General features: G+C 42.1%; 1 protein-coding gene across 1 annotated transcript in view; it reads left to right on the top strand.

Annotated features, from left to right (window-relative positions):
* The first annotated feature begins 1,060 nt into the window (after positions 1-1,060).
* The window catches only part of GCNT2 (glucosaminyl (N-acetyl) transferase 2, I-branching enzyme (I blood group)), a 65,360-nt gene continuing 52,668 nt past the window's right edge, over positions 1,061-13,752 (top strand). The window contains exon 1 of the mRNA XM_015412790.1: positions 1,061-2,070. Within this exon, the coding sequence (XP_015268276.1) occupies positions 1,149-2,070 (922 nt within the window). The 5' untranslated portion in view covers positions 1,061-1,148. The remainder of the gene's footprint in view (positions 2,071-13,752) is intronic.

Genomic DNA, 13,752 nt, shown 5'->3' on the forward strand with positions numbered 1-13,752 from the left:
GCTATAAAGCCATAAAATAGCTCAGATCTATAGGACTCTGTGTGAGAGAAGCATGGATGATCCAAAAGCTGTTGTCCCACAACAAGGGTACAAGGCTGAGGATTCTTGAACTAAGGATACAAGCGTCTTGTGTTTTCTAGGCAATGTAGTTACTGCTTGCTGCCATTCTATTGTATATAAACAGGATTGGCTAATGTGGTGGCAACATTTTTTTATAAATTTGCACAGCCAATCAGCTATCTAGTGGGCAATCAGAAGTTTTGCTGGGCAAAAGCGCCACCTACTTTCTAAAAAAAAAACACTTGGTGGGCACCAGAAAAAGTGTTGGCATGTGCCATGGTGCCCCTGGGCACCATGTTGGGGAGCCCTGCTATAGAAGATAATGAGAATGAAGATGATGAGGCCTTGTGTGGAAAAGAGACCTAAGGAGATATTACGAAACAAGTCTAGCAGCTTCAGGTGATCAATAATTCAGCATGGTAGGAGTGAATAGTGTTACTTTGCATGGAGTTTGGTGTTGTGCTGATGCATCACAACTTGCTGTTGAAGATGCTATGATAATGAATACCTCCATAAACAATATACTGGGGAAAAAGGATATTTACTTTTCAAAAAGACTTAGGAATCCAACCACTACTAATTACTAATCAGTAAAACAACAACAACAACAATCATATGTGAGTACAAGGTGAGATGTAATGATGTAAAATTCAAATATAATCTCAAAAAAAGTAGCCATCACTGATTCAAATAGGATAGACTTGTGGGGAGGAGCAGTGATGGCTTATCATCCTTCCTTCTGGCAGCAGGAGAGAGGCTAGATCTATCTTTGGTGCCTTCCAATAACCCCATTGTTTTGAACAAGTTCCTGTTTTTAGAACCACCAGCTTGAAACCTGTGTGTCTTTTGTCTGAAACGTAGGATGGATCCATGCTGTGACACATCTTCTGCAAGCGAAAGCACTGTCATGCAATACAATCATGAACACTTACGTTGAGAAATAAATCTTGCTGGGTTCAATTATTCCCTAGTTGCTATGTTCAAGATTGTAGTCTAAAACCGTGTGACCCTCAAGTAACAAGGACTGCTGCATAGTTGGATGGATTTTACCTCCTTCTCAGGTGGACACCGTGTTTTCAGTAGCAATTATGAATTCTCAGAAATGTCATGTTCTGGCCTTTTTTGTCTTCAGTGTTTTGCTTTCAATCATATTGTATACTACAAAACTATCTGAGGAAAACAGGCTGAGGATGTACAACCAACCAGCAGCCACTGTCTTGCCAGAAGTTTGTGAAGCCCTTAGTGAAGGAAAGACCACTTGGGTACCAGAGAACCTGCACATGGCACCATTTGGGCAATCCAACTGCAATGGTTACATGACCCAGAATCACTACATCACTAGAACCCTCTCTGTGGAAGAAGCTGCATTTCCATTAGCCTACATTGTAACTCTGCACAAACAATTTGATATGTTTGAGAGGTTCTTCAGAGCTATTTATATGCCCCAAAACGTATACTGTATCCACATAGATAAGAAAGCTGCCAGTGAGTTCAAGAAAAAGGTAGAGAAACTGTTGCACTGCTTCCCCAATGCATTTCTTGCTACAGAAACAGAGTGGGTGGTTTATGCTGGAGTATCCAGGCTTCAGGCAGATTTGAACTGCATGAAAGATCTTGTGAAATCCAAGGTGCCCTGGAAGTACCTTCTCAATGCTTGTGGACAAGACTTCCCCTTGAAAACCAACAAGGAAATAATTCAGCACCTGAAACGGTTTAAAGGGAAAAACATCACTCCAGGGGTACTGCCTGGACCTCACATTCTGAAAAGGACAAAATATGTCTACAGAGAACAAAGATACTATAGCTTTTCTTTCATGTTGGGGACTTTCCTGAGGAAAACGCCTCCTCCACACGATCTGCCCATCTATTTTGGCTCTGCGTACATTGCGGTTGCCAGGGAATTCGTCGACTTTGTGCTCAAAGACCCCCGTGCTGTTGATCTTCTTGAATGGTCCAAAGACACCTACAGTCCTGATGAACATTTCTGGGTGACACTCAACAGGATACCTGGTATGTCCCCTTTCCTTCAATCTGTGTGTTTTCTTTAAAGTTTGACTGTGTTGTTTTACAGTGTAATCTTACCTCAAGCTATGTCTGCTGGCTGAAGATAAGATTGCAACGAAATCCCCACATGACAGCAGAACACCATGATATATCCAGCATAGTGGAGTCACAGGAGCACTGATGCTAATACATTAATTGCGTTTTGTTGGTGTAACTACTAAGGCGGGTTGAAATACATGAGGCAAAAAGGGTGATATGTGGGACATGGAAGCGGGTCTTGGTTAAATCCTTCGTTTGCTCGAAGCCTGGTTCCTCTCTCTGAAGCACGATATATTTCAAGACTCCAGTTTGAATGAATGGGGCTTCAAAGGATGGCCCCCCTGCCTCATCCTCTCTCACCTCCACAGCTACAATGAAACACGAGATTCTGACAAACTACAGGCAGCCTTGGCATGCTACCCCTGGTAGATAAGGCCTACCAAGGAACATATCCAGACAAGTGGGTACATTACCTGGAATGAAAATAAGGATAAAAATGTAACAGCTACATAAGTACACAGAGCCCTTTTTAGACCAGCAGAATATGACATAGTGGGATACAGAATTAGGTACTGGTGTACCTAATGGTGGTGGTGGTGGTGGTAGTAGTAGTAGTACTGTACTTTCTGTTACAAAGTTGCTTCCAAGATAGATTGCATTTATCTATTTTGGAAAACTACGCATGCACAGTTAATACAGTTTTTGACTTAAATGCAGTTGCTGTTGGATAATTTATACAGACGATATTCTGTGAATACATAACTTTGCTTAGCAGAGCCCTTTGCTTATACAGGGGGCTTCATTGCTGTGAACCTGGTTATATCTCTGAAAGCCTCCTTTTTACTCTTACTCGATGGAGTTTTTTAGTCTACTTTACCCTGTTTCCCCGAAAATAAGACCTACCCAAAAAATAAGCCCTAGCATGATTTCTATGCATTTGTGGTATAAGCCCTAGTGTGTCTTCTTGAGAAAAAATAAATATAAGACAGTGTCTTATTTTCGGGAAAACACGGTAGTTGTAAATGGTTGTTTGATATATCATATTTGATGAAACTAAACCCATTGTGATGATATTCTGGTCCTTCATCTCTTTATGTACGATACATCGTTAGAGTTAGTACAGATTCTCTGTGAATCAGTTTGTTATGGGTCTGTTTTTAAGTTTACTTCACTTACTTATGAAGTGATGTGTTAAAATACTTGCTTCTGTTTCTCAAACACACTAAAATTGATTTATCATATATTGAGTACAGTCTGGGCCAGTTATAGTTAATATAAAAGGCACCATACAGCTATGGGTTCCTGGAAATTTTGATCATCTAAGTTGCTTTTAAACAAAGTATCTCCTAGGTTGCTCAAAAACATGATGGCTGTAACCACATACTCTAAAATGATCAGAAACCACAATGTGAACAGAAGAGCCTTGTTATATTTTATTTGATAATATGCCTTGTAAAAATCAAATCCTTGGTCATTTAAACTGATATTTAAATAATTATTTTACATATTGTTACCCAAACTGTCTGTCTCCTTTTAACTGGGGGAATTTAGCATGGAGACAGTGTTCTGCAAAATGGGTGTTACAGACAGGATCACACATCTATATATACCAGGGTCAGCTTCAGGGAGAGAAACTCTCAAATAACAGAGGCTAAATTGAAGGATGGTTGTTTTATTGAAAAATACTTATTAAGGCATATACACAAAGCAATCAAATTACACACTCATACAAGGCTACAGAGAAATGGAGGACCTTAGAGACATATCGGGAGTTTTTGAGATGACATTTACTAATGCAGATGTGCAGTGGTCCATTGAAAGAGGGTTGTGAATGGCCAGCATATCACAAACAGGAGGGGACTCAAACTGTGAGTTTGGGGGAGTACTCTGTAAGGAGCCCTAGACTGTCACAATGAGCTGTGGCTGGGCAGCTGTTTTTATAGATTATAGAAGGTATCCTGAGCGGCAGGACTATGGGTCTTAACAAAGGAACCAAAAGGTTTCCAATCTTTGATTAGGGGTTTCCCAAACCTTAAACAAAAGGTATGATGGCTGATATTATCTGATACTTCAAAGTTATTAGCTTTTGGTAACCCAGAATAATTGCTCAAGAAAAGGACCATAAATCTGTTCCCCAGAAATATGTTTACATTTACATTTAAGCAGGGCTTTTTTTGTAGAAAAAGCCCAGTAGAAACTCATTAGCATAATAGGCCACACCCCTAACAGGGCAGCTCATTAGCCTATTAGGCCACACCCCATGCCTTCCCTTGGCTTGGCCGGGGACCCCGCAGCTGCGGGGAGCCCAGGCAAGCCCCCCCCCTTGAAGAGAAGGCCGTTTAAATTGCCTTCTCTTGGCTTGCCCAGGCGCCCCACGGCTGTGGGGAGCCAGGGCAAGCCGGCCCTTGGACAGGCCCGGGAAGGCATTTAAATGCCTCCCCAATCCTTCCAGGGCCTCCCCAATCCTCCCCAATCCTTCCAGAGATACCCATGGTCCCCACCGTTCGGATGAAGATTGCGAAACAACTTTGTAGTCCAGAACACTTTGTTTACTATTTTGGACCTCTCCTCATACATGTATATGATTGTTGGACTTGTGTCAAAATGCAGCATTGAGTTTTGTAAATCTTGTCAATTTGGTTCTTAGCACGAGTGCACAACCCTACTGAGCCACCAGGTGACTTGAGGACAATCATTGCAATGTAAGCGCCTTTGAGTCAAGTTGATCAGGAGAAAAATGGGATATACCTATCATAAATAAAAATAAATAAACAAAGGGCAATGCCCGCGGCCAGCATGGCGAACCATCTGATGAGGCTCATAGCCTGAAAAGGAGCCCACCGACAACCAGATGTGCTTGGCCTGTCTGCTCCCACCAGAAACAGGAGATCATCGAAGAGCCTCTGCAGCTCTTTTGCATACCTTGCAAACACTGATGGGGTTCAAAGAGCATGACGTGATTATGCTCCACTCTCTCCTCTGGGTTCTGTAGGTCTAGGCAGGCTCATGACGGGGCAGCAGGTTTTGTGGAAGGCCAGTGGAGGATGTGTCTGATGGTGAAAGGAAAGTCCGATGCTGCAAAGAACAATACTACATAGGAACCTGGAATGTAAGATCTATGAATCAAGGTAAGCTTGATGTGGTCAAAAATGAGATGGCAAGACTTAACATCGATATCTTAGGAATCAGTGAACTAAAATGGACAGGAATGGGCGAATTTAACTCAGAAGACCATTATATCTACTACTGTGGCCAGGAATCTCGTAGAAAAAATGGTATGGCCTTTATAGTCAACAAGAGAGTGCAAAAGTCAGTACTGGGATACAATCTCAAAAATGACAGAATGATTTCAGTCCGATTCCAAGGCAAACCATTCAACAACACAGTAATCCAAGTCTATGCCCCAACCACTGATGCAGAATAGGCTGAAGTGGACCAGTTCTATGAAGACCTACAACACCTCATAGAACTAACACCAAAAAATGATGTCCTCATCATCATAGGGGACTGGAATTCTAAAGTAGGAAGTCAAAAGGTAACCGGAATAACAGACAAGTTTGGCCTTGGAAAGCAAAATGAAGCAGGGCAAAGGTTAACAGAGTTTTGTCAAGAGAACACACTGGTCATAGCAAACACCCTTTTCCAACAACCTAAGAGGCGACTCTACACATGGACATCACCAGATGGGCAACACCGAAATCAGATTGACTATATAATTTGCAGTCAAAGATGCTCTATCCCTATCCAGTCAGTAAAAACAAGACCTGGAGCTGACTGTGGTTCAGATCATGAGCTACTCATTGCAAAATTCAGACTTAAACTGAAGAAAATCGGGAAAACCACGAGGCCATTCAGGTTTAACCTAGATCGCATCCCTGATGAATATACAGTAGAGGTGAAGAATAGATTCAAGGGTCTGGATTTGATAGATAGAGTGCCTGAAGAACTATGGACGGAGGTTCGTGACATTGTACAGGAGGCAGCAATCACCACCATCCCAAAGAAAAAGAAATGCAAGAAAGCAAAGTGGCTTTCTGATGAGGCTTTACAAATAGCAGAGGAAAGAAGGAAAGCGAAAGGCAAAGGCGAAAAGGAAAGATTTACCCAACTGAATGCAGATTTCCAGAGAACAGCAAGGAGAGATAAGGAGGCCTTCCTGAATGAACAGTGCAAAGTAATAGAAGAAAACAATAGAATGGGAAGGACTAGAGATCTCTTCAAGAAAATTGGAGAAATCAAGGGAGCGTTCCATGCAAAGCTGGCCATGATAAAGGACAAAAACGGTAGGGACCTAACAGAAGCAGAAGAGATTAGGAAAAGATGGCAAGAATACACAGAAGAACTATACAAGAAAGACCTCGATGTCCTTGACAACCACGACGGTATAATCACTGACCTCGAGCCAGACATCCTGGAATGTGAAGTTAAATGGGCCTTAGAAAGCATTACTAACAACAAAGCTAGTGGAGGTGATGGTATCCCAGCTGAGCTATTCAAAGTCTTAGAAGATGATGCTGTTAAAGTGCTGCACTCCATTTGCCAGCAAATTTGGAAAACGCAACAGTGGCCACAGGATTGGAAAAGATCAGTATACATTCCAATCCCAAAGAAGGGCAACGCCAAGGAATGTTCAAACTATCGCACAATTGCACTCATATCACACGCTAGCAAGGTCATGCTCAAGATCCTACAAGCTAGGCTTCAACAGTACGTGGATAGAGAACTACCAGAAGTACAAGCTGGGTTTCGAAGAGGTAGAGGAACGAGAGATCATATTGCCAACATTCGCTGGATTATGGAGAAAGCAAGAGAGTACCAGAAAAATATCTACTTCTGCTTCATTGACTATGCTAAAGCCTTTGACTGTGTGGATCACAACAAACTATGGCAGGTCCTTAAAGAGATGGGAGTACCAGACCACCTCACATGTCTCTTGAGAAACCTGTATAAGGGCCAAGAAGCGACAGTTAGAACCGGATATGGAACAACTGATTGGTTTCGCATAGGAAAAGGAGTACGACAAGGATGTATATTGTCACCTTGCTTATTTAATATATATGCAGAGTACATCATGCGAAATGCTGGCCTAGATGAATCACAAGCGGGCATTAAGATTGCTGGGGAAAAGATCAACAACCTCAGATATGCAGACGATACCACTCTGATGGCAGAAAGTGAAGAGGACCTTAAGAGCCTCTTGCTCAGGGTAAAAGAGGAGAGCGCAAAAGTGGGCTTGAAGCTCAACATCAAAAAAACTAAGATCATGGCATCCGGCCCCATCACTCCTTGGCAAATAGAAGGGGAAGCTGTGGAAGTAGTGACAGACTTCACGTTCCTGGGATCCCAGATCACCGCAGACTGTGACAGCAGTCATGAAATTAAAAGACGCCTGCTCCTTGGGAGGAAAGCGTTGGCGAACCTAAACAGCATGATAAAAAGTAGAGACATCACGCTGGCAACAAAAGTTCGCATGGTCAAAGCAATGGCATTCCCAGTAGTCATGTATGGCTGCGCGAGTTGGACTATAAGGAAGGCCGAGCGCCGAAGAATAGATTCTTTTGAACTATGGTGCTGGAGAAGACTCTTGAGAGTCCCTTGGACTGCAAGAAGATCAAATCAGTCAATCCTAAAAGAAATCAACCCTGATTGTTCACTGGAAGGACAGATACTGAAGCTGAAGCTCAAATACTTTGGCCACCAAATGAGAAGGGAGCACTCACTGGAGAAGACCCTGATGCTGGGAAAGATTGAAGGTCAAAGAAGACGGGGACGGCAAAGGATGAGATGCAACGAACATGAAATTGAGCAAACTTCAAAGGACAGCGGAAGACAGGAGGGCCTGGCGGGATCTGGTCCATGGGGTCGCGAAGAGTCGGACTCGACTGTGCGACTGAACAACAACAGGTTGAGTGCATCTTGTGCAGGCCCCCCCCCCAAAAAAAAACCCTACATAGCCATCTTTTGGAGATGCTAGGCTCTTCTGTCCACATATTGCCCCTTCTGGCCAAACAGCAGGCAGAAAACCAGGCTATATGAAAATAAATAAATAAATAAATAGAAACTGCATGTGGAGTTCTAATGCAATCCCTTACATTGCATTGGTTTAGCTGAGTCAATACTACTGGAGAACTCAGTGTTTAGTTGAGTCAGTGTTACTGGAGAATCTTCAATAACTGGTGAATGTTCAAATACAGATATTGCGAGGGAGAAGAGAAAGGGTGTAACTCTGCTTAGGAAAACACTGCAAATGTTGGCACTAACCCCAAAGCATCTGTTGGTAGGAATGTGAATTCATTTATTAACTAAGTTCTATTTTATTATTTCTTCTTGAAAATGTTTATCTTGCCTTTCTGTTAATCACTCTAAACTGGGGGGGTCCCCCAACATGGCAATGACGATTTTTGAAAATTGGGCATGGCCAGGTGGCCCTCTTTGAATTTTTGATGTGTTGACAGTGGTTTTATATAAAGTACTCTACTTGTGCAAATAGCGGCATTATATTCTAAAGACACAGTGGGACTTGATTCTGACAAGACAAAACTGAGCTGTAGGCTAAAATGTTGAACACATCTAAATGGAAGTTTCATCAGATTGTCCCAATCTGAATGTGTTTTGATAGTTCAGGTGGAATTTAATAGTAACATCACTACATCAAATGTTGGTCATTTTTCAAAAATCATATAGGATTCTACCAAAATCTGTCCAGAGTCTCTCTCTTTTGGTGTAGTGGTTTGGTGTAGTGGTTAGTTTGGTGTACTGGTTAGAAGCACGGACTCTAATCTGGAAGAACCGGGTTTGATTCCCCACTCCTTCACATGCAGCTGCTGGCGTTACCTTGGGTCAGTCACAAGTTATTTCAGAGCTGTTCTCTCAAGGGCAGTCCTCGAAAGAATTCTCTCAGCCCCACCTCCCTTACAGGATGTCTGTTGTGGGGAGGGGCAGGGAAAGGAGATGTGAAATTTAAATAGTCTCAAAGAGGGTTTCAGAATTCACATAATTAAATTTTGAAGACTGTGTTCTGTGTTATTAGAGTTCTGGTGCATGAGTTGGTAAGAGATCAGGTGTGGTCCCGGACTTCTTAAAATATCAGTGTCCTTTGGATGTACAGCATGGCTTTCTATATCTAATTTCATCACAGTATTTGAATTGCATTGGACTGTGTCCTCTCTATTATATTTCGATATATTTGTTTAACGTTTGAATTGTTTTTCGATGAGCACAGTTTATTGTTCTTTGGCATACCACCTGGAGGGTGGCAACCCTATCCAGTCCCCTATGTTGTTTTTGAATTTACCACTGATGCTGTTCACTATGTGCTCGGGTTCCTTCTGCCATGTCACTGAGACAAAACCGACTTTGGCCATCATGGACCTAGCACTCCGATCAGTCACATCCTCATGCAAATGAGCCTTAAATCACTTTCAATAGGGCCACTGTTCAGACACTCAGAGGCCCTTTTCCTAATTTCCTGTCCTCAAGCTGCTATTACCCCTGCTGGGGTGGGGAGGACCCCTTGAAACTGAAAATGCAAGTTGGTTAAGAAGCCTAGCTGAAACCCCCAAGAGATTTGCATCCTTTAATGCCATCTACTGGTATTTTATCACCAACTTAAACACAAATGGATATTTTGGCAACGCATACCGAATGCTATTGGCTGTGCTTACGTAAGGAACTAAGGAGTAATTGTTAAGGCTTGCCTCCGTGTTCTATTAAACATACTTCTCTCCATAACTCAGTGCTGAAATACAAAGCTCCTGTTCAGTTTTTAACTGGCTGACTCTTTTTACATTGCTCATTTATCAAGTCAATCTGCCACTATTGCGTTTCGTTCCCCAGGAGAGGGGAAATGCGATACCTTTGATACAAGAATACTTTAACTCTACTGCATTTCTTTTGCAAAATTTGCCATCCAGAGGCACTTTCTCTGATATGGCAAGATGTGATTCAGCCACAAAAATTTAGCCACATGCAGGGGGCAGGGTGTTTTGCTTGATGTACAAGGAGGCAGAAAATAGCCGGTGTTGTAGGTCAGATGGTCCCAAGGCTCAGTCTAGATAACTCTGAAGGCTTTGTCAAGATTGGTCAGAGTTCCACAGCAGGCACTGTTAGCCTTGATGTTCAGCATCAGCATGCTGCATGCTGAACATGCTCATAAGAGTAGGGAAGAAGAGGAAGGAATTCTCCATTGAGAGGCCAGACAAAGAGTTAGATTCAAGAGAGATACCATCACAGTTGTGGGTCCCGTATGACTACTCCAGGACTTCAGTGCTTGAAACTTAATTCACAGGTGCATGAGGATCTGATTCGTGGCGGGGCTATGGCACATGGAGAAAGTGGGCTTCAACTTCACACACCCCACATACACAATTTGGCCAGCGTGAAATGGCCCCAGGCAGCCACTATTTGCCCTGTTGGGAAAATGTATGTTTATTCTGTACTAATGAGCTACATGTAAGAGAGCCAGTTTGGTGTAGTGGTTAAGTGTGCGGACTCTAATCTGGGAGAACCGGGGTTGATTCCCCACTCCTCCACTTGCACCTGCTGATGTGACCTTGGGTCAGTCACAAGCTCTGGCACAGCTGTCCTTGAAAAAGGGCAGTTTGTGTCAGAGTTCTCTCAGCCCCATCCACCTCAGAGGGTGTCTGTTGTGGGGAGGGGAAGCGAAAGGAGTTTGTAAGCAGTGAAGGGTAGGGTATAAATCCAATCTCCTCCTCCTCCTCCTCCTCCTCCTCCTCCTCCTCCTTCTTCTTCTTCTGCAACGAGGCATACAGTAGCTCCCTCGGCCTATTTCAGGTTATGAAAACAATATGGAGAGAAGAGTTAAGCCCCTTCTCTGTATGTACCATAATCCTGATCTGAAGGGCTTGGGTGTTCCTGGAAATTAAATACTGAGCACAGACTCTCAGAGCACTCTGCTGAGAGGGCTTCTGGTGCACACAAGGACTTGTAAGGGATTTGTTATGAAAGGTTCATTTTATGAGACTGTAAATCCAGCTTCTCTGGCTACCTGTTGTTATATGTGACAATTTTTTTTGAATTTTTTTTTATTCAGGATATAATCAATCACAATCAACATTAACTTTTACATTTAAACCCATTACATCCTACCCTCCTCCCTTTCCCCCCCCCTATATGGCTTCCCACAGTGCTATGACCTCCTGACTATTTTCTTACCTTTCTTTCTCCCATCAACTTCTTTATTGCCAGTTCACCAGGTAACTCTTAGTCTACTATTGCAATTATTTCTCTATCCTTTCATTTTACTAAAGCTCAGTATTCAATAATTATTAAAGCAAAACAAATTATCTTTTACATCCCAATATTTTTCCAAATAGTCTTTTAAATCATTCCAGTCTTTATGGAAATCTTCTGCTTCCATGTTATTAAGTTTCCGTGTCATCTTGTCCATTTCAACGGAAAATAATAACTTTTTAATCCAGTCCTTAACTTTCGGGACTTCATCTTGCTTCTAACATTGTGCATAGGTCATTCTGGCTGTTGTTATCATATACCACATCAATGTCCTTTTTGCCACATTGACCTCTTCCATTTTCAGTCCCAAAAGTAATATTTCTGGTTCTTTCTTAAATTTATATTTCACAATTTTTTCTGTCTCTTCATGAATCTCACTCCAGAATTTTTTTGCTTTTTCACAAGTCCACTACATATGATAAAACGAGCCCTCCATCTTTTTGCACTTCCAACATTTACTTGACATATTAGTATTCATATTAGCAATCTTTTTTGGCGTCATATACCACCTATACATCACCTTATAACAATTTTCTTTAAAATTATTACACGTTGATATTTTCAATGCATTTTTCCATAAATACTCCCAAGATTCTATTGTCACTTCTGTATTCATATTTACTGCCCATTTTATCATCTGTTCTTTAACCCTCTCGTCTTCAGTATACCATTTTAACAGTATTTTATACATTTTTGAAATACATTTCCCCCCCCTAACCATACAACCTCAATATCATTGTTTTTTTCTCTAAAACCAGAAGGTTTTTTTATTATATGTGACATTATTTTCTCTCTCTCTCTCTCTCTCTCTCTCTCTCTCTCTCTCTCTCTCTCTCTCTCTCTCTCTCTCTCTCTCTCATATAAAACTGAACATAATGTTACTCTATGATCACATCTAGGTTTCCCTTCAGATGGCAGGATGGCAGAACTCGAAATAATGGTGATCATGAAGTTGATGCTAATAACAGCTGCTCCACATTAACTTTCCCATAACGTTTCATAAAATAAATGCATTGTGTCTCACCCCATCCACCCAGTCCCTGCTCCTCAATATTTGTCACCAGTTAGGATATTTGAACATTCAACTCCCTAGTTGTTCCCCAGTTGCAAAAAGGGAGCCATTGCCTAATGGTCAGTTCACTGCTCGTAAACAGTTTGGGCCAGTTTGTGAAATCCTATTTCACTGTTTATTGAATGTCCCATCCTGTTGATTGTACTGACTCTTTCTCTGTAATCCACCCTGAGTCCCAGTGAGAAAGGCGGACTATAAATAACATAAATAAAATAATGACCCCAGGTAGAACTGATCTTCCCTACTGTGCCAAATGCAAAAGCTCCACGAGGCCAGGAAATGAAACTCTACCGCCACCATGGTCAATGGACAGGGGAACAGATAAGTTGTTCAGCTCACGGGTGATCGCAGCCATCAAATTAGGTGTATTTGACTACCAAATGGATTTATCACACAAAATCTGCAGCATCTCTAGCTGCCACAAGGTAGGGAAGGGAGAACTGTACTTGGGGCTGCAGTTTCGAGAGGTAACGCTGTGATCAGAATCAGCTCTAATTGTGTCCTTACAATGTTTTGCATGATTGCTATTGCAAGAAGGGGACTAAAAGGAATTGTGCATACAGGGGGGAGGGATGCCCTGCACTTCCCCTGTATTCATCTGCTTTTAGCCTAATACATTGTTTCCTCTTCCCTTCATGCTGGTATTTTTTTTTGGAGGCACTCCAGAACTTCCAGGTGGCACTTCGTAAGGAAAAACAACCATGATAATGATAACAAAGACTTGTTATAGAAAAATATATCTCCTTTAATTATCCAGTGAATAACAAATCATAAAGGTGTTTTCTTTGAAGTAAATTGGTCTCAAGTTTTTCTTTCTGACATACAGTGCTCAATGGACCGTTTCACTCAAAGTTTCATCAGATGGGACCTTACACCTTTTGAATTTTTTCTACTCCCTCTTCCTTTCTTCTTCTTGTTGTTGTTCAGTCGCACAGTCGAGTCCGACTCTTCGTGACCCCATGGACAAGATCCTGCCAGGCCCTCCTGTCTTCCACCGTCTTCGGAAGTTTGCTCAATTTCATGTTCGTTGCATCTATGACACTGGTCTAACCATCTCATCCTTTGCCGTCCCCGTCTTCTTTGACCTTCAGTCTTTCCCAGCATCAGGGTCTTCTCCAGTGAGTGCTCCCTTCTCATTGGGTGGCCAAAGTATTTGAGCTTCAGTTTCATTATCTGGCCTTCCAGGGAACAGTCAGGGTTGATTTCTTTTAGGATTGACTGATTTGATCTTCTTGCAGTTCAAGGGTCTCTCAAGAGTTTTCTCCAGCACCATAGTTCAAAAGAATCGATTCTTCAGCGCTCGGCCTTCCTTATAGTCCAACTCT

Source organism: Gekko japonicus, unplaced genomic scaffold (genome assembly GCF_001447785.1).
Source record: "Gekko japonicus isolate JY-2015 unplaced genomic scaffold, Gekko_japonicus_V1.1 scaffold859, whole genome shotgun sequence".
Taxonomy (NCBI): domain Eukaryota; kingdom Metazoa; phylum Chordata; class Lepidosauria; order Squamata; family Gekkonidae; genus Gekko; species Gekko japonicus.